Source organism: Carassius carassius, chromosome 47, assembly GCF_963082965.1.
Source record: "Carassius carassius chromosome 47, fCarCar2.1, whole genome shotgun sequence".
Classification (NCBI taxonomy): Eukaryota; Metazoa; Chordata; class Actinopteri; order Cypriniformes; family Cyprinidae; genus Carassius; species Carassius carassius.
Genome location: NC_081801.1, coordinates 3,362,501 through 3,389,735, shown reverse-complemented (window position 1 = coordinate 3,389,735; position 27,235 = coordinate 3,362,501). Strand labels below are relative to the sequence as shown.

Genomic DNA, 27,235 nt, shown 5'->3' with positions numbered 1-27,235 from the left:
TGTTTTAATTAATAATTTTAAAATGTAACAATGAAGAAAAATACAGACTTGAGCACTTTCTGTTTACAATACTGGTAATATAACTTTCCCTTTATACCACTGTTGTATTAATCCGTTAACGTTACTTATAAATGTAACTCACGTAACTGTTGGTCTACGTTATATAAATTATCTGCGTTTGCATAAACCATTCGCTTAAAAGCAAGCCATGAATCTAACACTAAGTCAATAAGGCAATTTTTATCTGTATGTTATACAAAGTTTAAGTGACAACTGAAATAAATTCACCATCTGGTTACAGGAGATCTTCATAACTGTGTGCAGAATTCTCCTCAACAAAACCCGAGCAGATATGTCTTCTGTTGAATCCATCGTTTCTTGTCGTAGTCTTTCACAAAATGAAATATTCTCGAAAGCTACAGAACTTTAAAAACATCAAAATTAAAGTAAACAAAGGAAAACATCGCCTCCTCATACGTCTCAGGTTTGAAAATGAAATGAAAGTTTGACACAACTCCCGCGCTCGTTCGTTCAAGTGAATCTCGCGAGATTTTGTCAATCGCTTAGACATAATATACGTATATTATGTCTATGCTGTCTACGGCCATATTAGACATTCTCTGGCATAGACTGTATAAAAATATAAATACCATTTACAGAAAATTATGCCCCGATTCGTTACACAAAAAAAATCATATTCGGATTTGAAACCCCATAACATTTTTCTGAGATGTTTATTTACGACAAACAATTTGAAAATTAGCCAGATCACATTTAAAGACCAAGCAAGGGGAGTGTTTATGATCAAACCTCCAAACATTTGATATCTCTGATCAGACGTAGCATGTTGTTATGATCTGAGAAATTTACTAAAATATAATGTCATCAGAGGACAAAAGTATATACGCCTGGGTCCCTGGAGGATGTAGCCTCACGAATATATTAAATCATAGACTCTTCACAATGAAATCTTATGGAATGTTACAGTTGTTTATTTCGTCTTATGTAAAGAATTGTTTAAACACTCATAGGAATGCTGTGTGCTTCTAGAGCTGTGACATGAATCCAGCACTATTTGTAATATTGAGACAAAAACCAACAACATTTAAAAAAAAACTTGGTTAGAGATGCCACGAAGTAGGTGGCAATGCCTTAACCATATGTGTGTTGAAGGTCACTAGGACCTCTTCCATCCTTGTCAAGGGGAGTGCTAACCTTCTCTCCTTTCATACAACACAATAAAAGGCGGTTGTTTGCAGATAATATAACGGGCGGTAGCTGGCCATTATGCTCATCGACGGTGACTAATTTAAAACTGTAAAAACATACTTCGTTTTTATGGTGTGTATTACATATTGGAGTTTAGACATATTGGTTTACACGTTATAAGCGTTATTATTTGGATTTATTGTTTTAAAAAGCTTTTTTGCCATCCCTTGGACCAGCGCATTGCTTTCTCATTTGCATCCCCGACATGTCGGACCAATCACAAGACGATACAACAAACGTCACAGACTTTTGCCGACATCTCGACCAATCATAACGCCGCAAAAACATACGTAACAGACTCTTGCCCAGGAAGTAAACACAAGCCTATGCAGTGTAAAACCCATTGTTGCAACACGACTGATATAATGTATGTTATGTGTTTTAATACGCAATTATAAATATTAATTTTTTTTAACTTTAAATATTCATATGTGGAACATGGAAGTTAAGAGCTAATGGTTTGCAATGTTCGTTTGGCGATTAATATTAGTACATTTCAAATGAACCAATGAATAATTACATATTTTGTTCTGAATTCTTATGTATGGTATTAATAATACCTGTTAGTAAAGTTAATATGAGTGTAAATGTGTACATATTTTACTTATTTTCAGCCCTGACTCTGCCAGTGTGTTAATTATTTTTGTGTAAAATTTAACACAAAATTTGTGTAAAGTCTAGGATACAATTTTAATATACAAATATGTGTTATGTCATGCCGGTAACTTTAGACACACACACACACACAAACACACACACACACACACACACAAAGTGATACACTGAGACAATAATTCATTGATTTTTTCCCTCTATCTTTAATTGGCACAGTTAACACATACAAAGTCTTCAGTGCTCCAAAACACAAGCATAACAAATTGAACACAAACAAAAAAGTGCAAAACAAACATTTGGCAGACCCCACCAAACGAGACCCCCCAAAAAAATTCATTTAGCAAAGCAGAGAAAAGAAACTGGGACATTTTTATTAATCAAAATTTAAAAATAGACTCTTACCATGGATTGGTAGTTCACTCTTATTTATAGACTTGTACTTATAGATATACATATATATATTTATATTTCTCTGATTTGGGAATGGTGTTTTGAAGCCCCAAAAAGAGCAGGTAGGGGCAGAGGGCTAATAACTCTTGTCACTGACAAGCCAAATAAGTCAGCTGTGTGTATGTATATGTCATACAGCGATAGCCGGCAGAGTAAAACAATGCTAAAAAAGATTAAATAAAGTTGTTTTGCAATTGTTTTGTTCTCAAAGAGAGACAGAGCACTTGAGAAAATATGTTCGGAAGACACACAAAATGACGTTTTCCTCTTCAAGATGGTGAGATGTTTCAAAAACCTTTCAAAACAATTTCTCATTTAGTACATGTGTTTATATTTACAGGTTCATCAATAGCGAGTGAGTCAGTTATTCTGAGAGGCTGCTCAATGCATTCAACATAAAACATAATAATTCATCAATAAGCGCTTTGTTAAAAATAAGAAAAGCATTCTTCATTAAATAGCAGATCTGTGGCATGTGCGAATTTTTATTTCCATAATGATGCCTGTAGCGACGTAGATGTTTTGGAGTTCAAACCTACTTAATCAAGAAAAAATAATAATTAAAATTAAATAAGTAAAACCTCTCATGGACTCAAAATGACTGTGAGAGAGAATTTAAAAATCTAAAAAAAACAAGTTGAAATTGTTATGTGCCTCAGGGATGGCGAGTAAAGATTGGAAGATGATGAAAAAAAAATTGTCTTCACACAAAAAAAACCCCCTGCAAAATCAAACTCCCCTTTGTCAAACCTCAGTGATTACGTTAAAAAGGGGGGAAACAATCAGTTGAATTAAAAACCTCCAAGTCTATTCCTCAGGTTAAGAGAGCCATACAAACTCTCACAGCTCACATGATGCATGTCATAATATCTGGTTAACCTGTACATTTGGCTCAGAGTACAATTAAACCATTACATACTATATATATATATATATATATATATATATATATATATATATATAAAACCAGAGAAACCAATGAGGTTGCGAGGTTCTCGGCTGGGTGCTCCACAGGGTAAAACCATGAAGACATGAACAAATAGCTGTCACAATAAATACATATCCATATCAACAGGACATTAGCATATTCATGAGTGTAAATATAATCCCTCCCTGGCCTGACAAACAAATACAGCATTTGAGCATGATGATTGGACGGTTAAGGTAAAGCAGGAAGTCTAATAGATGAAATGAATGAACATGTGAATCACTGAAGGGACGTTAGATAAAAATGAGTTGGATAAGATGGCAAACAGACAGACAGTATTAGTAATTGCACTGGAAGGGCGGAGACAGAGGAGGTGCCAGGGCAAGCAGACATGCTATTGGCCAGTGAAGCCCCGCCCCTGACATGTGCAACAGCCATATGAGCAACCAATGGCCAGCAGCTTTTATTTTTGGGAGGTGGAGTCAAACGGTCTAAAGGGGTGTGGCCTGATAAAGGAGCTGGAATGAGTGACATCATAAAGAATTTTAATGCTGCTTTCCAACTCAAGAAAGATTCCAGCTTGCAACTTGGAAAAGTGCAACAGAACGACACTTAAAGACATTTCACATCATACGGCAGAACATGTGGTTAATGGTACACAAATGCTTTCAAGCAAATCAAATGTATGAATGAGTCAAAGTTCCTACATCGTAAGTTTATATACATGATTTGTTGATATTCATACACCTGTAAAACTTATACACTAAAATGTTTCTTTATACACTAAAAGTTTAGAACAATTACAGTTTATTAATGTTTTGAAAAGAAGTCTCTTCTGCTCACCGAGGCTGGATTTATTTGATCATAAATACAGCAAAAACAGTAATACCGTGAAATATAATTACAATTTAAAAATCTTTTGTCTATTTTAATATATTTTAAAATGTAATTTATATTTGTATTTTTGTGGAAACCGTGATACACTTCCATTCAAAAGTAAAAAAAAAAGAAAAGAATATTTAACATTTTTATTCAGAAGGGATGCAGGTAATTGATCGACAGTGACAGTGAAGACATTAATAATGTTACAAAAAAGTTTTATTTAAATGAATTTCTCTTTTGTACTATCTATTCATCAGGGTTTCAGCAGCAAAAACTGTTTTCTGCACTGAAGATGATAAGAACCATTATTAATAACCGAGCACCATAATTCAACATCATAATTGAGAAGTAAATCCAAATATTACCATGTTTTTTGAAGGATCATGTGACACTGAAGCCGGGAGTAATGATGCTGAAAAGTCAGCATGGCATCACAAGAATAAATTAAAATTTAAATTATATTCAAATCAAAATCAGCTATTTTAAATTGTAAAAAACAACTTGTTACTGTTTTTTCTGTATTTTAAACAAATAAATGCAGACTTCTTTTAAAACACTACAAAATCTTAATTGTTCCAACTTTTGTCCAGTAGTGTACATTATCTTTCGAGCATCAAGCTATATATTGTAGGAATATGGATGGAACGCAGCACTGTTGTGGTACCAAAATTTCAGCTCCTTTTCCAGACCACATTCCCAGGGTTTTATTTCGAGGAAATTTAAGACCTTTAAAGACAAACACACATACGTACACTCACTCACTCACTCGCACAGGCTGAAAGAAAGTTTAGCGCCATTCAGCAGCGATGAAGAGCCGTAAAGCAAAATGATATATGCAGATCATATTCACCTTATTATAAAATAACAAACAGGTAATAAATCTAAATGCCATAATATTTCTCTGATTCGCTGTTAAAGTTCCTCTCTACAGTAGGAGAATTTAGGCCGAGATGTCTCTATAGCCTCGTCCTCTCTGTATTTTGTGTCTGTCTCTCATCTGTCTCTAGGGTGGTTCATGGAGGGAAGGCTGTAGTTTCCTCACATGTGGCTGCTGTTTGCCCTGCAACACTGAGTCCTCCTTCCTTACTTTACGAATCTGCAGTCATACAAACAAACATATGGAAAACAAAAGAAAAACATGTTAGACTTGGAGAAGTGATGGATTCATGCCCACTATTAAAAGGCTTTTCACACTATACTTAACCCTGGGTTATCACATCAGTGTTGTTTCAGTATTATTTATATACTAATAAGGTATTTATTTATATTTATTTATAAATTTTAATGTTTTAGTCATTTTGTTTTGTGCTTTTGTAATTTTTATTAGCTTTTGTTTTCTTTAAATATTAATTTTTATTTCAGATATTAGTTTTAGATTTTTTGTGTGTGTTTTTTTGTCACTCATTTTATTTCAGTTAGCTTTCAAGGCAACGTTTATTTTTTTTATTTATTTTTTTTTTAGGTTTTTCATCTAATACATATTTTATTTTATTTCAGCTTCATTCCAATTCATAAAAATTTTTAAGAACTACAAAGCTCCACACATAACATGCATGAGAAAAATAAGAAATAGTTCCTATAATTTATTAATTTTTTCCCATGATATATTAATTAGTTCTCTTGATTTACGTAAATCATGGCCGCAGTTTACATAAATTGAAACAATTTACAACATGACCAAATTTAATTAAAACGAGGGAACAAATTAATAAGCCCTGCAAACAATTGTTTCAATCGTGCTTGCAATTTTAAAACTACAGTGCCAAATGTACAGAGCAATTAACCCATGATAAACGAAGGTAAGGTAATCCAGTGTTAAAACCAACTACAATAACAAGTGTGAAAAAGCCAGTTTGAATTAATCCCTAAACACATACATACTGTAGGACATATATGCTAATATGAGATGTACACTTACAAAATGAACTGGAAAATGACAATGTAAACACATAGGATTGTTTTTAGGATGATTTATAATATGCATGATTTGTTGGCAAGAGTAATTCAGTGTTCTTGGGTGAATTCAAGAACAAATGTGACCAGAAACGCACTCAAACATGCATTTATGCAGCCAAAAACTGCCAAAAACTCACTCCAACTGTCAGGTTCGCAGAAACATACTCAGACTAAGTTTAGTGTTTTCAGCAATCCAGATCTGTGTGTAGGTTATCTCTGTAAGCGGATTGGGGTTTGTGTGTGTGTGCATGTCACTTTGCAGACAATTCTAACTTAAAGGCGGCGTAAGTAGGTTAATGCATATCTAAACTGAACTAAACACTTCATTCAGATGAAATCACACTTGTGCAGTATTAAACTGTTTTAAATGTCAAACCCGATTCATTCCAGATCTCTTCCAACACACGGTTAATGCACTCAAACTAGTACTCCGTCTCACCCTCAGAAAGAAAAACCCTTCTCCAGGAAAACACATCTGTGAGGACGGAAACATTCAGAAAAGATTCATATTCATGTCACATTTAACGCCATCTCAGCTCTGAGGAATAAATATCAGGAGCACCAAACATGATGGTGTGGATGTGATGCATACTATGCACTCATGTGCTTTTAATCATTTATGTTGTTTTTGTAAACGTCAATGTATCATATGTGTTTTCCAGCGTTATTTCTTCTTTTTAAGACTATTAATATCAACTACAAGTGTTGAGATTGAACACAACTTGAAGAAAGAATACAGCTAAAGATCCAAAAAGGCAGTCTCTGCCTAACACGTATTTGCAAGTGATTTGTTTTTCACAAATATATTTAGTGAAAAGGAAACTATAAATGTTTTGGCGGCTTGTAAACTGTTTTTTATTACTAGGGCTTGACTAGTGGTTATGAAAATAGTTTTTCAGGAGAAAACCACTAGCCTAATTTGACCTTCAGTTCATTTACATACGAAAACAGTACTGAAACTCTTTATATATTTGTGTGTTGCATTTTCCTGTATATTTATTCAGAGTGAGCTAACATGCACTGCTACTCAATATGACAAGATACCACCGACCATATTAAACTATGGTGGGCTGATATCTAAAACTATCATGTGCTAAGACATATACAATCATTTAGTCTGTCCGCTTTACCAAAATCAGTCTAAAAAGTCTCAGTGTTGGCTTGGAGAGAGTCACACACACACCCCCTAGACGTCTCCTTTAGTGTTCATACGCGATCACAGGACCTAAAGCTTTGGGTCATATGTAGGTTATAGCACCTTTGGCATTTGAGTCCAGAAAGACCTCGACGTAGGATGTGGGGACGTAACCCTCCTCTTCCTCGTTTCTTCTAACACGCGTCCATCCGTCACCTTTGTCTTCCTCTATTACATACAAGAGCTCACCCTCCGTTACTGAGATGGTGCCTTCATTAACACCTACAGAGAAAATCAGAATCAATCCATAAATAAATAAATAAAATATGTGTATACACCACCATTTAAAAGTTTGGGGTCAGTAAGATTATTTCATAATTTTTAAAGAAGTATCTTCTGCTGAGCAAGCCTGCATTTACTTGATCAAGAATACAGTAAAAACAGTAATATTGTGAAATATTATTACAATTAAAAATAAGCATTTTCTATTCTAATATATCTAAAAATGCAATTTAATCCTGTGATGCAAAGCTGAAATTTCCGCAACATTACACCAGTCTTCAGTGTCGCATGATCCTTCAGAAATCATTATTATATCCTGCTCAAGAAACATATTATTATTATTAATGTTGAAAACGGTTGTACTTTCTTTTTTCAGAATAATTTGATGATTTAGCATTTACTTGAAGCGGAAATCTTTATTAATATTATAAATGTCCTTACTGAACAATTTAATGTGTCCTTGATGAATAAAAGTAAAACCTTTTTTACTGGCCTCAGTAAGGTAACACTTACAATAAGGTTCCATTAGTTAGCTTGAGTTAATTAATTAACTAACCTTTACTAATAATGAACATTTCAGTATTTATACTCCAATAATTTGAATTTGGACTGCAATACCTAGTTCAACCGCTCGGTGTCAATCCTACATACAGCACCTTTAACTGATGTTAACAAACTGAACCTTACTGTAAATTGTTACCATATATACATATACATATACGAAGAAACCACTTTTTGGAGGTTTTATTTCTTAGGATGCTGTCTTAGCAGGTACTTGACAGCAGACAGTGAGGCAGCTCACTAGGGTTTGAAACGGAGCCCATATTATTGCTGTAAATGTTTGTTTAATTATGTATTTATACTGTTTATAATGCATTTACAAATTAAATACCATCAAATGGGTAGAGGGCTTTGCAGGTGCCGATGGTCGGTTGAATTTCTTCGTCCGCGTCATCAAATTCATCTCCAGACTCCGCTGTTTCGGGTTGGACTTTACTCTGGACCTCAGAACTCGGTTCCTCTGTATAACTGCCATCCGGACTGCTCCATCACACACACACACACACACACACACACACATACAATAACTATAGCACCTGTCTGCAAAGTACTGTGATTATAAAGTGACTGTAAATTCAGTGTGTATGTATATGTAAATAAAAAAAATATAATATTCTTATTTGATAGATTTGTGTGTGTGTGTGTGTGTGTGTGTGTGTGTGTGTGTGTGTGTGAGTGTGTACCTCTCTCTATCCTGTGCACAGTTGTTGTTGGTGGGTGGCATGCTGTTTTGGGTCTCGTATAGAACACTCATTCTCTTCGGAGGGTCACTCTTTACTGGCATTCTTCCTTCGACCTCCGCTAACCAGCCCTAAAGCACACACACACACACACACACACACACTCATTTCCACTGAACTGAACAATTCATCCAGGCCTGTGCTGTATTTGGAGATGCTAAACAACACGCACCTCAAATTTCTGTGCCTCCGCCTGCAGTTTCTCAATGTTTTGGGCGATCTCTGCTAACCGAGGGTCCACGCTGTTGGGATCCCCCATCTGTGGGTTCTTTATGTACACTTCCTTCATTTTAGTCAAAGCATCTCTACAGAGAAAAAGTACACATACATATATATGCTGAATAAATACAAGAAAAACCCGACCTAGTCAACATTTTCCAAAAGGATTATGTAGAGCATTTTTACAGAAATGTCATAAATCGGACTCAGAAAATCAGAATCAAATAAAATCTTTTTATTTTTTTTACATTACATTCTTGAGTCCTACTGAATATTGTATATCTTTTTCAAAACTCATTTCAAACTGTATTGAATAATATTGTGCTGCTGGAAAGTTAAAAATGGCTAAAGATACTAAGGGTTTTTAAAATACTAAACCATTTTATTTAAATTTGATTTCTTTTTCCAATAAACATGTTGGGAACCATATGTTCTCAAAAAAATGTTGGAATCCTGTAAGAAAAACCCAAGGTATATCTTTGGATTTCTTTACAAATTAGGACAGAAATTCCAATCAGATTCCTTAAGGTTTTTTTTATATAAACATTAATTATACATGCATTTTTTTTTCAAATGAATATTAAACATTTAAACAATTAAGAGGGTAAAAAAAAATAAAAATAAAAAAAAAAAAGTGAAAAATAACTATATAAATTAATAAATTTAGTAATTATGTAACTAAATAAATATGTATGTAAATAAATAATAGAATAAATAAATGTGTTAATAAATTATGTAACTAATAAATGTTGCAAATGTATGAAAATGAATAAAATAAGCAAATAAACATGTAAATAAATACAATAATATTAAAAAGTCAAATAAAACAACAAGTAAGAAAGTAATTGGTGGGTAGGAGTAATGTAAAAATCTGAAAAAGTTTACAATCTGGAATAAAAATCTCAAATAATACTTCAAATAAGTTGGCAAATTATTAAAGTCTTATATATTCATTTTTCAAAGAGTCTTTATTACTGTCTATGTATCCACTGGGATGTTTGACTAGTGTATGGCAGGATATATGAGTTTGTGTATCTTGGTGTACCTCTGGTCCATCTCTTTCTGTATGTCTTTATTGATGTCGTCGATCTTCGCCTGAAGCTTCTTCCTTCTCTGCTCTGGAGGAAGATGACTGAAGTCCTCAGGATTCGCACCCTGAGAGGAGGACAGACAAGTGAATATCTGCACCTTAAATACTAACACTGTCCTGTTAGAATCTGCAAATATATAAACAAATATGCATATGTATAAAGGGGGAGGGCCAAACCAGGACACATCCAATCACATCAATGAACTATTAAAGAATCTTCTGTTCCTGTTATCTGGTTGGCTAGCTGCCTTTGGCAAGGAGCCAATCAGCTTTCAAATCAAGTGTTTATCAAAGGCAAACCAGATGAGCTAATTAACCTATTCAGTCCAATGCCAACAACAATACTGATTAAACATAACATATTCATAAAATAAACTCTAATCTTGCTGGCTCATCTTTGAAATCGGATTCTGGTTGAGCTGAGAGATTTGGTTTGCATCTGTCCTTATGTGCCCTCTTTCTTTCTCGCTCTAATATCCTGTTCCAGTCTACATTAATGTATTGATCCTCTGAACACTTTTCCACATTAGTTCTCTCTGGCATGCAGTTTTTGCCACAATGATTTCAACCACATGGTGGCGCTAAAGAGCTATGAATTTGGGGAGGTTAAACCTGCTGCAATGATTTTTAACCCTATGAAGCCTACTGTATCATTTTGATAACCACATTTAAGGCCTCCAAATAATCAACATGATTAAAACACATGCTTTCTGTTGTATTATCAATACTTTTTTAGCAAGTAAAAGGCATATTAGTATAAATTAGGTCATGGTACATGTCTTTTTTCTGTGAAATCTTAGTAAACGTGTGAATAGCTTTTATATTGTTAGTAATATTTCAAGACGAACACTTACTGGACTGAAGCAACTTTTCACTTGATTATCGATATATATTATTTTTTAGAAAAATCATGTTCAAATGTATCAAATATGATTCATCAGGCTTTTGAGTAAAGTTTATTTGTTCATATCTCAATCATCATTTTTTAATCTTATTCTTTCACAGCATTTCTATAATTTGAGTTTGGACTGAGTAGGTGGACGGATGTTTCTTTCTACAATGCAATGCAAAGTCTCACTAAAAGGTCAAAGGTCACAAAGCAGGCACAGCGACCTTACCCCTTCTTCCACATCTCCATACTGTCATGCAACAATAAACAACCAGATTTCTCTGAGCATGCATCGCTCTGTCACTCAAAATACAGTTAAATAAAACCACAAAATCATTCCAGGCAAATATTGAAAATTAATAATCAAGATCTACACAAGCACAAAATCCATGCTAAACTTGTTGTACTCACCCTCTTCAAAACAAAGACAAATTGTTAAAATAAATCGTTAATTATGTAACATTTTGATAATTGATAATTAACAAATAAATATAGATCTAAAAAGAAATTATATGGATCAAATACGAATATCTATAAACAGATTTATGTTTAAATTTAACCAAACATTACCTACAGTATAATAGTCAACTATAAATCACACTACACCATCAGTGTTTTCAATAATCCATGTAAAAAGTTTTGGGCGGGGCTAAAATAGCAAGACACTCTGTGATTGGTTAAGATATCTGATCTATTCTAATCACTGATTATTATAAATAACAATTGATATATTCCACCCTCATGTCATTCAAAACCAATCTGTCTTAACTTCTACAGTGAAACATGAAAAAAGATATTTAGCGAAATGTGCATGCTGCTCTTTTCCATAATAAAAAAAGTGAAAAGTAAATCTAAGCATCTCCTTTTGTGTACCACAGGGGGAAAAAATCAAGCCAGAGGTTTAGAATGACATGTACAGTCGTGGCCAAAAGTTTTGAGAATTACATAAATATTGGAAATTGGAAAAGTTGCTGCTTAAGTTTTTATAATAGCAATTTGCATATACTCCAGAATGTTATGAAGAGTGATCAGATGAATTGCATAGTCCTTCTTTGCCATGAAAATTAACTTAATCCCAAAAAAACCTTTCCACTGCATTTCATAGCTGTCATTAAAGGACCTGCTGAGATCATTTCAGTAATCGTCTTGTTAACTCAGGTGAGAATGTTGACGAGCACAAGGCTGGAGATCATTATGTCAGGCTGATTGGGTTAGAATGGCAGACTTGACATGTTAAAAGGAGGGTGATGCTTGAAATCATTGTTATTCCATTGTTAACCATGGTGACCTGCAAAGAAACGCATGCAGCCATCATTGCGTTGGATAAAAATGGCTTCACAGGCAAGGATATTGTGGCTACTAAGATTTATAGGATTTATTAATTTATAGGATCATCAAGAACTTCAAGGAAAAAGGATCAATTCTTGTAAAGAAGGCTTCAGGGCGTCCAAGAAAGTCCAGCAAGCGCCAGGATGGTCTCCTAAAGAGGATTCAGCTGCGGGATCGGAGTGCCACCAGTGCAGAGCTTGCTCAGGAATGGCAGCAGGCAGGTGTGAGCGCATCTGCACGCACAGTGAGGCCAAGACTTCTGGAAGATGGCCTGGTGTCAAGAAGGGCAGCAAAGAAGCCACTTCTCTCCAAAAAAAAACATCAGGGACAGATTGATCTTCTGCAGAAAGTATAGTGAATGGACTGCTGAGGACTGGGGCAAAGTCATATTGAGAGGCGGGTGGACAAACAAAAACCCACTAATTCTGACAAACTCCAAGAAGTGATTATGAAAGAATGGGTTGCTATCAGTCAGGATTTGGCCCAGAAGTTGATTGAGAGCATGCCCAGTCGAATTGCAGAGGTCCTGAAAAAGAAGGGCCAACACTGCAAATACTGACTCTTTGCATAAATGTCATGTAATTGTCGATAAAAGCCTTTGAAACGTATTAAGTGCTTGTAATTATATTTCAGTACATCACAGAAACAACTGAAACAAAGATCTAAAAGCAGTTTAGCAGCAAACTTTTTGAAAACTAATATTTATGTAATTCTCAAAACTTTTGGCCACGACTGTATATAAATTCTGCACGTGAACTATCCCTTTAATTTACACTACTACATCAACAGATTCTGTAAACTTCATTCAAAATGATCCCATTTCAGCATATTTTGCCACACATCTGGTTAGGGATCAAATTAATCAAATTGTTTGAAATTCATAAAGACTGAATCATGGAGAGATAAACAAACACAGGGACAAAATAAACGGGTTTCAGATCACCTCAATAAGGTTCCGCACGTGGGCATTGAGTGAGAGCTACACAGAGGGACAGTCGCCACAGCAACAAGACAAAACAAAACACATCAACAAAAGGATAAATCAGACAACAACATGGTTTTAAACTTAAAAAGACACAAAGGTCAAATTATATAACAAAACAATGCCAAAAGTGTTGGTAAAGGGATAGTTCACCCAAAAATTTAAATGTGCTGTTAATTTACTCTCCCTTAGGCCATCCAAGAGCAAGGCAACTTTTTTGGTGTGTAGAACAATAAAAATGATTTTCAGCTGAAACCGTGGTCCGTGTTGATTCATGAAATGCAAATCAGCAGCTACCAGCACTTTGAGAGACAAAAATGCATTTACATGCCAAGTTAAGTCCCGTGACTCCTGTCGATATACTGAGGTCTTATGAAGCAAAACGATCGGTCTGTGCAAGATGCTGAACATTATTTACAACATTATTACCTGTTACTCAGAGCCTCAGGCAAATGGGAAAATTATATATTTTCTTTGTTTCAAAATTCTTTGTTTCAATGAACTGGTTCAAAAACACATTCACCAAGTGAAAGTCATGACATTTGCCAAGTATGGTAGCCCATACTCAGAATTGGTGCTCTGCATTTAACCAAGTGCACACACACAGCAGTGAGAAGTGAACACACCATGAACACACATCCGGAGCAGCGGGCAGCTATAGATCCAGCGCCCGGGGAGCAATGGGGGTTCAGTGCCTTGCCCATGGGTATTGAGAGTGGAAGAGAGCACTGTTCATTCACTCCCTCCCACCTACAACTCCTGCCAGCACCAAGACTTGAACCTGCAACCTTCTGGTAACTAGTCCGGCTCTCTAACCATTAGGCCACAGCTGCCCCAAAGGAATCAGCTGTTTCTGCTCGGTTTTGAACTGAGGACCTTGTTAGGCGAACATTATGACCACTACACTACAGAAACTCAAGTGCATAAGCTTGTTATATAAAAAATATTTTATATAAATAATGAATAAACATTTCACCCCTTCATTCATGTGCTCGGTTCACTCATGTGCATATCACCGGCTCACTGATCTTTGGTTAGTTTCCTCAATTCAGTGACTGCTGGAGAAACTGGAGCACTGAAAGAGTTGGCAAAACCAGTGTTATTGGATCATATAAGCTGATACTTTGGCACGTTTTGAGTCAGGGTGACTGCCAGACAAGTCTGAAAGGGAGTTTTGATTGAGAAACTTTGTTTTTTTTGATTTGGTGAACCGGTTCATTCAGTTTTGAAGTTTGATTTGGTTAACCGGTTCATTCAGTTTACTAAAAGAGCCGGTTCAAAAGAACGATTCATTCATGAACCGGACATCACTCTGGACCGTTTGTCTGAGGCTCTAGAATACAGGTAATAATGTTTAGTTTATTGCACAGACCGATTGTTTCACTTCATAAGACCTCAATATAAAGTCTGTAGCCACAGGTATGTTTTTTTTATTTTTTATTCTCAAAAATGGGCAGCCGGTGACTTGCACTTTATGAATCACCGAGGAACAACCATGGTTTGAGCTCTTCTTTACTTCTTTAAATCTTGGATTACCTTGGCAAATTGTAATTTTTGGGTGAACTATCCCTGAAAAAAAAATATCCATAAGGGTTGAAAACAAAGGAACAAAGCGATGTTAAAGGACCATGTGTTACTACAGCGACGGACATGCTACGGTCATGCTGCTACGACATGCTACTGAGATCATGCTTACCAGCTTTAAAGTGAGCTTCTCACAGACGAAAAGAGAGAGCAATCGAGGGAATGAACCGAGAGAAGAGAGAAAACATCAGAGGGAGCAACATCAGACCGCTGTACACGTCATACACACACATGCAGGTGTGATCATGACTTATGATGTCATTGATGAAGCCCACTACATCATAGTTCACATTTGGCTGGCCGTCAGTATTTTGTGCTCCATCATGAGACGGATTTCTGCTGGCAGAGCCATGGGAAATTAAGTGGAAAGCCTCACTTTGGCACTGGAACTGGGAAAATGCATAGTTTGGAATGACATGACAAAATGTTCATTTTGGGTGGACTGTGCCTTAAGTTGATAAATTCAATATTGTAATTTTTATTAATATTGTACCCTAATGATGCAACAATGTTGAACAAACCCGCTTTACCGCCGTAGTTTGATGCATTTGCATTCAAGGAGATCAAATAGGATGCAATTTGATTTTATCCATCTGGAATTGACTGGCATTTATTTTTGATGCAGTGAACTTCAGCCGGCACCAATGAACCAATTACACACAATGTTACAGGGTCACATGAGGATGACATCATCAGTTCTAAGCAATAGTCAGCCAATAAACAGATTGTGTCAGGAATGGGTGTACAAGAGAGAAGACAGAGGGAAGAGAAAGAGAAACAAAAATGAGAATAAGAATATTCTCAATAAATGGGCTTGTTTTTGAGGCAGCCATCACACCAGAGAGGATTCTGGGTAATCATACCTGAGAGGGGATCTCAAAACAAAGCAATTAATAGAGAAAAAGTAGTAAAGTGTGGTGAAATGTGAAGTAAACATCTAGTTTTGACAGAACACCTGAGATTGCTAAATTATTATTTTAATCATGAGAGATTAATAATATTTATATAATTAATAATTTAATTGGAATAAAGCATGATTATCATGCAAAAAATATAATTTCATATAAAAAAAAACTTGAGATAAAAAACACATGTACATAAATAATTATTCAAATAAAAAACACAAAATATATAATTAGGTCGTTTGTTCATTTATTTATTTACTTTATTTAATGACTGCAGTTTGAAATAAGGCATGCAGATTATGAAAAATATATATTTATTACTTTAATTTTAATAAAGCTGTGAGAGCAACAACCTCTCTATTTCTTTGAAGACATACATTATTGTCTGGACTTCTTCATATTTTAGGGTGCTCAAAGTATGTATTTATGGTTTTTACATATATTTTGACAAATGCGTAAACACACTGACAGGACGTACAATTCAATGTTCTCAAACTCATGAATGTGCCAGCAGGATGTAGAATTCAATGTATTTACAACGGATATAGATAGCATACACAGACGGGATTGTTTGTGTGAACGTGATGTACATAGAGATAAACATCCAATATATCAAAAGCAGCAAATTGCCACCAAAAGGGGTGAATTCTGAACGTATCGTTGTGTTTGATAAAGTGTTACGAGCAGCGGAAGGCTCAAATATGATACACAAGCCTCACATTCAGAAGTCGCACTCGTGACACTTTGAGAATTAACCCCTCCCACACAAGCTGATTTGTTGCCAGAGCACAAGGGGCGGAGCCAGGCTGCTGGGGTTGCACATGGGAGGTGGGGCAAAAGCTAGAAGAGCCAATGAGGGAGTCAATTAATGATGATGTAACTTTTCTCAATTACAAATGGATTTTAATACCGAATATCAGACATTAACCTCATTCAAGGGATGAATTCAAAGTGATATAAATTAATGAAGAAATTCTAATTTTTGAACAATATCACATTAATAAAAAAAAATGAGGTTAAGTCTGTTAAATGTATTTACTCTTATTTCAGCTATCATTCAAGCACACACACACACACACACACACACAACTCTGTTTTAATAATAATAATAATAATCTCTAATATTAATTATCAAAAACTTACCCAAACCCTAATAGAAAATATTGAGTTAAAAATTATATATATATATATATATATATATATATATATATACACACCCATACAAAATTTACTTATTTTTCCAAAATGAACATGTCCCAAAATATTTGGAAAATTTTTATTATCTAAGTATGCCTAAGTCAACCGACACACACTCTTGCCTCCTCACACACACTTACGACATATTGCCTGGCCTCGAAAGCATACGTAGGCCGACCGAGAGTCCTCTTCATGATTTCTTTATTATAATAGAGAGAATGGGCAGACTGCAGCAAAAAATAAACCCTAATTAAACACACACTCACACATAACTATACAAACACACACTCATGCACACCCCATCTCTCAACAAGCACACTTCAATACATAAATATACACTCAAATCAGTTTTACACTGGGATAAACACACATACACACTTTCTGCATTAATAAACCTGGAAACATCCAATTCAAACACACAGACACACACACACACACACACACACACACACACCTAACTGACACCAAAACACACTGACATTAATCTTAAAGATGTTCTCTGATTATTATAGTCTTACATAATAAATAAGTGACATGTCATAGTGTATAAATTACATTCTTGTAGCGCAGCCAGCAAAAATAACTTACAAATTAAATACAAATCCAACTCCTTCAATAAAAATGCTCTAAAACACACTACCATTGAAAAGTTTGGGGTCAGTAGTCTCTAGCTAAGTATCTAATTCTCACCAAGGCTGCATTTGCTTGATTAAAAATACAGTAAAAACTACAAAATTATGAAATATTATTGCATTTTAAAACAAGTGTTTTCTACGTTAATATATATTAAATATATATTATATATATATTTTAAAATATAATTTATTTCTGTGATCAAAGCTGCATTTTCAGCATCATTCCTCCAGTCTTCAGTGTCACATGATCCTTCAGAAATCATTCTAATATGCTGATTTAATGTTAAAGAAACATTTCCGATCATTATCAATGTTGGAAAAAGTTGTGCTGCTTCATATTTTTGTGGAAGTCATTTTCTTAGGATTTTCTGATGAATACAAAGTTCAAAACAACAGCATTTATCCAAATTAGAAAACATTTGTAACATTATAAAGATATCACTTTTAATCAATTGAATGCGTCCTTGCTGAATATAAGCCTTAATTTTATGCCGACCTCAAATTTTTGAAGAGTAGTGTCGATCAAATCATGTAAACCATAAACACATATATCATAAACAAGCCAGGAGCAAAAATGGAGAGAATGAAATTATCAAAGACCTTCATGTGTTTAATTCTGTTCCTCTAGTTTTAAACATTTGTGTCTATAACATCCTTTCTTTCTTCAGCAGTGACCTGATTCATGCCGCTAGCATTACTGTTGAAGATGTGGACAATACGCTTCAGCACTCTCTGACAGATGATCGGCCAAAAACAGGAAATGATAAATCAGTTTTTTTGTTTACTGGCCATCTATCCTTGTGAAGCTGAGAGGAATATCAGTCAAGTTTGAAAAGATAAAAATATCGGAGCTTTGCACAGGGACATGGGAAAGCATGATCTGCTCCGTTATCTGCTGTGTTTTGAGTCTCTTATCTAACAAAGTCATTCAAAAGTCTGAATCTCTCCACACACACGCGGAAACATGTGGACGGCCTTCCTGAAGGGAAGGTGAATCTGGGCTGACTTTATCAGAAAGTCACATGTCAGCGTGTGTGTAAATAGAAGACATTGTTTCTGCGTGTTTGTGTGTGTGTAATCGCATTACTCAGGATAAACCTTTATGTTTGAGCACCCTTTTTTATTTTATCTGTCACCGCAGGGTGCCTTCGACTGGCGCCCCGTGTGTATAACTGTGTTTGCACGTATCTGAAAACATGAGACAGTGAAATCATGTTTAAACGCAAACAACGAAACATTAGAAAGAGAGAGAGACTGACAGAGAGAGAGCGAGAAAGAGAGACAGAGTGGATTTCATCAGCTGCGTGAGGTGAAGGAAAAAGGAGCTGAAAGATATAAACAATTCCAGTGTTGCTTCCAGAATCATGACATCATCGCCTGCGGATTCTGAGGCATACTATGACATCATCGCTTCAGAAGCTAATGCTGCCTTCAAGTCCTTCAAAGTCAATATTTAGACATGTGTGGTAATACATATTTTGGTATGAAAAACATTTCAGTTTCATATTTAATTCACACGTTTCCACAAAGACAGGAACAGTTTTTAGCACAAGTGCAACAAAATAAAGGGCAAGGAATAATGTTTTAATTTAGCATAATTTAATATAATACAATATTTAAGTTTGTTTGGGTTTTTTTGGTAAAAACTCAATTGTTTTCTAAAATGCTGATGTATTTTTTTTTATTATTAAAACTAAATTGAAATTAAATAACATAAATATTAGATGGAAAAGATAAATGTAAAAACCGTAAACAAAAATATTGCCTTAGAAAATAACTGAAATAATTAGCACTAAAATTTATAAATCTAAAACTGAAAAAAAAAATATCATGCTAAATTGAAATCTTTAAAAATATATATATATATAAATGACAAAAGCATATAACAAAATTTACTAAAACTTAATTTTTTTTTATAAAAATGAAAATTAAAAATAAAAACAGAAAGTGTAAATATAAAATCTAATTCAAAACATTAAATTACAAAGCCTAAAACTGAAGTAAATTAACGCTAAATAGAAATAGAAAAACTAATAAAAATGACAAAAGCACATAACAAAATTACTGACTTAAAATATATAAAAAAAAAATCTAAATCTAAAAAAGTACAAATTGAAATAAAAAATATAAATATAAAATCTAATTAAAAATATTAATACTACTAATACTAAAATAACACTGGTTGTGGCAGAGATTCTTAGCAATAAAAAAAATACCATACCATAACGAATTTATATGTGTACAACCAAAATGTATAAACCAACTGTATTCAAAATCTATTTTTAAGGTTCTTAAGAAGAAAAAAAAAAAAGAATTTCCCTGATTAGAATATTTCATTATAGAGGGACACTAAAAAGTCTAGGTAGAAGACGAGCACAATATGTAGTTAAATTCTGGAAAATGTACAAATATCAACAGCATAAAAAATCAATACATATAAATAAATATTACTCAAATATCTATAATATTATACAAATTATAATAAATAAATGTAAAATAAAACATAAACATTTACAATACCACCACTGTTTACTATCCATTAAAACAATAATTATTGCTAAATAAATAACATAAATAAATAAAATAATATATATATATATATATATATTTTTTTTTTTTTTTATCATTTTAAAGTACAGAAACATTCCTTCCTAAATTCCAAATATGATATGATTTGGTCATGACTTAAAGGCAGGATTAGTCACATTATGACATTAATTGTTTTATATTTAGATTATGATGCAAAAACACCTTTAATCCTATTTAACACCTATTAATCATTCGACTCCTTTTTTCTCAATGGAAGCATACACAGACATGAGATGACAGGCGATGACAGGCACAGAGCGGCACACGTGCACCCACACACTTACTTTTACACGTGCACGTGGAAGACGTGGAATGACAGCATGCACGGATACTTACCCCTCGCCGGAGGCTCCTGAGGCAGTGCATTTTGGGCTTGGAGGTCATGAGGTCGTTGAATCGGTAGGACAAGGGCTCCTTGGACTGTTTGGGGGTCTGGGGAGTGGGGCAAGGGTCAGGGGTCACAGCAGAAGGTGAGGGAGGATCAGGGGGGGACTGGCGAGGTATGGGGGATGTTAACAGGGACATAAGCTACCGGTAAGACACAAGCCACAGAGCAGCGACCAGTGAGTAAGAGAGGTTTACAGAGAGAGAGAGAGAGAGAGGGGTGCGGACCAAATAGATCCGGAAAGAGGTAAACAAAAAAGGAGGGGGAACACAAAACAAGAGAAATAAGGACCCAAAAATGAAACCAATTAATCAATTAATCAATTAATAGAACAAAGGAGAACGCAAACTAAAACGGAACGTAAAAGAAACGGCAACTGAAAGAAACACGCTGCAGCTGTGGTGTTATTAATCCTATGAGTGAGAGAGTTAGTGCGTTAAACTCTGTTCTGTACATCAGGGTCACATGCAGGGGTCAAATCACAGCAGAACCATTTCAAGTGACAGATCACCCAAAAATAAACATCACGTCAATGACTGTGGTTCTTCCGTGGAACTCAAAAAGGGATGTTTATGCTGCTTTTTCAATGTAACTGAAGAGGATGGGGACCCTTTCATTGCATGGCAAAAGAGCGGCATAAATATTCCTTTTTCTTTTTTGTGTTGCATGAAAGAAAGTCAGTCAGTGAGGGTGAGTAAATGATTCATCTCTGGCTGAACTGTCCCTTTAACAAACGTTGCATGCACAGCACACATACACACACACACACACACACTCCTCTAATGCACAAAAACTGATTTCAGGTCAACCATTCGCTCTTGTTCTCTCTCTTTTTCACTTTCTTATTAGCGAGCTGCCAAAAGCGTGATGGAGAAATTAATGAACTGGGAGAGCTCACATTAACGGTTAAGTTCCCAACAGACTAGACAACCTGCTAAAACATCAACAGACAAAATCTGTTCTTCATGCATTCGGAAAAACCGAGATAAGTCGAAATCTACACAAGTGTGCCGAACACCACAGGAAATCAAAATTATGTGTGCAATAATGCACTTACAATGGAAGTCCATGGAACAATTGCATAACCAGAAGTAGTCCCTCCACTACAAGGACGATTTATACAACTTTACAGCTCAAATAACATATTTTGTAAAACAATTAAAAAAATAATTCCTTTAGCATTATTAATATGAGCTGCACATTTTTGCTTTTAACCCTCCCAGAATGTCTTGCCTTATTTTAGTATTATTTATATACTTGTACAGCATTTATGAATATTTTGAATTTGATTTTTATTTTTTTTATTTTTTTGTTCAATTTACAATTTTTTTTTGTGCTATTGTCATTTTAATTGGTAATTCAAATAGCTAAGTCTATAAAAAATGATTCATTAAGCATAAATTCGGGACTTTTTTGCATATGGCTATTTATGCATACATTTATTATTATTATGTTTTAGTTTTAGTAATTTCCCATGTAAGTGCATTGCTGTAAACAGCATTTCTCCTTGTTTTTACAAAGTTGAGCTGATGTCCTGTGGTCCTCGACAGCATGTCACAGATGCTGCCAACTGAGCTTAACTCATATTGAACCCAGAGGATTCCTATAATCTTCACCATCACACATAAACACAAGAGCGATTTCTACTTCTAACCCTGTAGCACATTCTCAGGCATAAACACCATTAATCAGACACAGCTGTGCATGAGACGTGTGAGCGTTTAGTGTTTAGATGATGGTATTATTCTATAGAGATTCTAAGTAAAGTCTTGTGATAATGTTTTATGTTATTTCTGATCACAAACAGACACGTAACACACACAAAACACACACGGGATAGACGTGAACTGACAAACACAGGCTATGATTGGAAAAGAGTACTGCATACTTTCTATTACTTTTTAACCAATACATATATTATGCCCAATATGCAAATGGTCTACTACTGTACGTTTGCCAAAATGTGTATTATACAAAACAAAGCAAACCACATGGAATATGATATTCCATAATGAAATCCACAAAAATTTAATTTCAAGAATATCAGACTGCCAAATTTTGCAACATATTTAAACAAAACTGAACTACAAATGCAAAATAACCATATTCATTTCTGAAATGACTACTGGATGCCACTTGTCAAATTAAATATGATGTGATCATGTGACCACAATGTATACATCATGAAGTTTTGCATGAATTAAAATAAATATATGCTGTATTTAATTACATATTTAAGTCATTTCTGCTCACCAAGACTTCATTTATCTGATCAAAAATATAGTAAAATCAGTAATAGTGTGAAACATTCTTACAATTTAAAATAATTGTTTTCTATTTGGATATATTATAAAGTGTAATTTATTTCGGCGAAGCAAAGCTGAATTTTCAGCATCATTGCTACAGTCTTCAGGGTCACATGATCCTTCAGAAATCATTTTAATATGCTGATTTGTTTCTCAAAACATTTCTTAATATTATTAATGTTGAAAACAGTGTCTCATCTGAATAAATAGAAAGTTCAAAATAACATTACTTGTGAAATGTTGTATTAGAAATATCTTTATAGTCACTTCATCATTTCAATTGCATCCTTATTGAATAAAATAATTTAAAAAACTTTTGAACTATATATATAATAAATAACTGTAAACAGTATATTCTGTACAGTATGGACAACTAGTTTTCCATTCCACCCATAGCCACACAGACACACCTCATTAAATATGCATGACAGTGTTAATGCTCACATCCTGGTCCTGCGAGGTTAGGTTTGGACTGAGCATGCTCAGTAAGAGCGAAGCCTTTGATACAAATGTCAAAGGTCACAAGAAGACAAAGAAAGACGAGGAAAAGGAATAAGAACGTGGTTACCATGGGAAAAGCAACGATGAGAGGCTGTAGAAGGAAGTTACTCTCGGTTTGAAAGGACAACACAGGAATAAAGGGTTCAGGGTTACGTTTCTCTGCAATGTCAAAGGTCAAAGGTGAGGCATCTCGGGCCGGTGCATTAGTATGTTATCGGTGGAGCGTCAGGATGAACATGGAACATTTGTATTTTCGTGCAGGTGAACAAAGAGAATAGAAAGGAGAACGCTGGTGGGAGCATATACAAATACTACAAAAAAAACGACACAAATACAAACAACCTACAAATGAAATTAGACAAGCATAAACTAAATCAAAACTAACAATCACTCTCATGAGCTTCCAGATCAGTCTGTGCTGTTCATTACTTGAGTTTTGGTTTGGGGTCGAATGGTAGTACAGTATGTGTGTGTTACCTTGTTTTTCTTAATGAAAGGCCAGAGAGTTTTGCTCTTGCTCTTGCTGGAACGGTCCGCTTTGTTGTCCGGGCGTGAGTTTGTGAGGCTGGTCTCAGACACCGTCCTCTTCATCGCCTGACCGTAGTCTTCAAACTCCACATCGCCAGGAGGCTCGAACCCAGACTTATACGACTCTATGACCTGAGAGGAGTCCTGCAGGGGAACGCAGCACAGACAGTCTTACTGTGGGAGTTTATTATTACCTCATCTTAGAGTTTTGATTCATATTTTCAATTAGATTTGATTTTTATATTCTTTTGTATTCATTTTAATTTGAGTAGTTTTAGCAATTTTATTCTGTTTTTTGTTTTTTAGAACAGTTCAAACTTTTTAGCACTTCAAAACTATATATATATATATATATATATATATATATATATATATATATATATATATATACAGTACAGACCAAAAGTTTGGACACATCTTCTCATTCAAAGAGTTTTCTTTATTTTCATGACTATGAAAATTGTAGAGTCATACTGAAGGCATCAAGGGCTATTTGAGCAAGAAGGAGAGTGATGGGGTGCTGCGCCAGATGACCTGGCCTCCACAGTCACCGGACCTGAACCCAATCGAGATGGTTTAGGGGTGAGCTGGACCGCAGACAGAAGGCAAAAGGGCCAACAAGTGCTAAGCATCTCTTGGGGAACTCCTTCAAGACTGTTGGAAGACCATTTCAGGTGACTACCTCTTGAAGCTCATCAAGAGAATGCCAAGAGTGTGCAAAGCAGTAATCAAAGCAAAAGGTGGCTACTTTGAAGAACCTACAATATGACATATTTTCAGTTGTTTCACACTTTTTTGTTATGTATATAATTCCATATATAATTCCACATGTGTTAATTCATAGTTTTGATGCCTTCAGTGTGAATCTACAATTTTCATAGTCATGAAAATAAAGAAAACTCTTTGAATGAGAAGGTGTGTCCAAACTTTTGGTCTGTACTATATATATATATATATATATATATATATACACATATCATGTTATTTCAAGTAACAATAATGGTTTTAGTTTAAAATAAAATAAGCTCATTAGTATTGCTACAAAACAATCCCTTCCCAAAAATATGTCTTGTCACAGTTTTCTTTTTGAGGATGCCTGTAAAAGGAGGTTTTGTCTTTCAGCTTCATTTACTGAATATTATATATATATCTAAATACATCATTTCTGCAATTGCACTGTCAGTAAATAATTAAAAAGACAGGAAATATGCATTAAAAACGTTTCAGTGATTCTGGACTACATCAGAGGATATCTTTTTAGATGGCATATTTAATTTGTCTCAAATGTTAATAAGGCTGTAAAGGGCAAACCAATTACAAAGCCTTCAATATGTAATAGTGTGTCATTATTACTTATATCCTTATTTCAATAGTAGCTATATAATTGAAAATATGTATTTCTAGTACATAAACCTGAAACAACGTTTAAAAAAAATTAAACATGAGCTAAGTTTGGGGTCTGTAAGATCTTTGTTGTTGTTGTTTTTTTAATTATTACTTAATTGTTTATTTATCAAGAACACATTAAATTGATAATGTTACAAAAGATTTTGCTTTCCAATAAATGCTGTTCTTTTGAACTTTCTTTTCATTAAAGAATCCTGACAAAATGTTGCCACAAAAATATGAAGCAGCACTATTTTCAACATTGATGATAATAATCAGAAATGTTTCTTGAGCAGCAAATCAGTATATCAGAATGATTTCTGAAGGATCATGTGACACTAAAGACTGGAGTAATGATGCTGAAAATACAGCTTTGATGACAGGAATAAATTACATTTTACAATATAATCAAATAGAAAAGAGCTACTTTAAATGGTAATAATATTTCACAATTTCACTGTATTTCTAATCAAATAAATGAAGCCTTAATGAGCCCAAGACCTGTCTTATAGACCCAAACATTTGAACAGCAGTTGAAGACATTTCACAGCCCTGTTCCTTGCCATTCCTTTTCTATGAAATGTCTAACCAAATGGCCAGAGACTGATCCTAGATCAGCGATGGAGTCAGTAATGAGGTTAAATGTGTCAGGAGATGTGTCTTGTTCAATTCATTTTGAGTTTCTATGAGAGAATAAGAGGTATTTTGAACAGAAAAGGATGCTACAGAGTTTGTTACTTACATTCTTGGGTTCGATGGACTCGGCTACTTGTGTTATTCCGTCCAGGCATTTCCCAATGATGGGCAGAATCTGTCGGTCCACCTCTGCATATGTCTTCAGCGACTCGCCCATTCGCTCTATCCTCTTCTCCTCCATTGCCTGGATCTTCTGCTCTCAAAACACACACACAGATTTAGTGTGTGTATATTTGAGTAGAGATCTGAGAGATCAGGAACTGTTCCATGCATATTGTGTTTTGATGCTGTTACTTCATTTGCATTATTCACAATAGTGAATTCATAAATAATACAGCTGGTGCATGCAAATAAACAACAATATTAGTAGCTTATTCATTCCCAGTGAATGTTTCTGTGTGTGTGTGTGTGTGTGTGTGTGTGTGTGTGTGTGTGTGTGTGTGTGTGTGTGTGTGTGTGTGTGTGTGTGTGTGCACACCTGGAAGATATTAGGGATTATGGTGTAATAATGTTCGTTCTGTTCCTGGTTGAACTTCTGGAGGTATGAGGAATATTCATTCTTGCTGTCAGAAGCCATCTGGTGTCTCATCTGAGCCTGCTGCCGTGCCTAAAAGAGAGAGAATTAAATATTACTGATTATTCTATATTGTTAAAATTAATTTGATTAATTATACCCCTAAAAGCCACACAGACTTAAACATATATGCTAAATAAGAGCCCACACATTTGCGAGAACATTAACATTCAAATGATTACAATCGCATGGTTTTCTAAAGTCATAATTAGGTTCAAACTTGTCTGATGTTTAATATACAGTTATGCGTAATTAGATTTTTTAACCAATGAGATTTTATTGTGGGTGGGGCTATCTGGTGTGAAGATGCAGAAATTAATAAAAAGACAAAAACTCTCATTTAAATGGAAGAGATGCTGTTATCGCTGTGACTGGAGAATGTAGTGCACTCAAAATAACACACTTTTGTTTTCAGACTCAATGACTTCCCCTAAATTCACTCACAAACCTCAAAATCCAATCGCACTGACTCTATACTATTATATTATTGTTATATTATTATCTAAACTATTATACTATTATCTAGCTTATATACTGACTCAATATAGAAACACCTTTAGCCTAATTCTTACAGATTCGTTTTTTATCATTTATACACACTTCAGAGTGAAACGGCAGATAT

The 27,235-nt window shown here is 34.6% G+C and overlaps 1 protein-coding gene and 1 non-coding gene across 9 annotated transcripts in view; both read right to left on the bottom strand.

Annotated features, from left to right (window-relative positions):
- Window positions 1-1,109: 1,109 nt before the first annotated feature.
- On the bottom strand, window positions 1,110-1,237 carry LOC132131035 (U6atac minor spliceosomal RNA). Its single transcript, XR_009428839.1, has one exon. It is a non-coding gene; the product is annotated as a U6atac minor spliceosomal RNA (small nuclear RNA).
- An 826-nt stretch (window positions 1,238-2,063) lies between these two features.
- Window positions 2,064-27,235, bottom strand: part of LOC132130611 (formin-binding protein 1-like) — a 69,775-nt gene continuing 44,603 nt past the window's right edge. For 2 of the 8 annotated variants that reach the window (XM_059542371.1, XM_059542368.1), the window contains exons 7-18: window positions 26,518-26,646; window positions 26,086-26,232; window positions 23,907-24,101; window positions 20,574-20,765; window positions 13,289-13,324; window positions 10,083-10,192; window positions 8,991-9,123; window positions 8,762-8,889; window positions 8,410-8,561; window positions 7,359-7,517; window positions 6,540-6,575; window positions 2,064-5,240 (exon numbers count right to left, since the gene is read on the bottom strand). In XM_059542371.1, the coding sequence (XP_059398354.1) occupies window positions 5,233-5,240; window positions 6,540-6,575; window positions 7,359-7,517; window positions 8,410-8,561; window positions 8,762-8,889; window positions 8,991-9,123; window positions 10,083-10,192; window positions 13,289-13,324; window positions 20,574-20,765; window positions 23,907-24,101; window positions 26,086-26,232; window positions 26,518-26,646 (1,425 nt within the window). In that variant the 3' untranslated portion in view covers window positions 2,064-5,232. Of the gene's footprint in view, window positions 5,241-6,539; window positions 6,576-7,323; window positions 7,518-8,409; window positions 8,562-8,761; window positions 8,890-8,990; window positions 9,124-10,082; window positions 10,193-13,288; window positions 13,325-20,573; window positions 20,766-23,906; window positions 24,102-26,085; window positions 26,233-26,517; window positions 26,647-27,235 lie in introns of those variants that run through there. The other 6 variants (XM_059542373.1, XM_059542370.1, XM_059542372.1 and 3 more) reach the window with 6 other exon arrangements.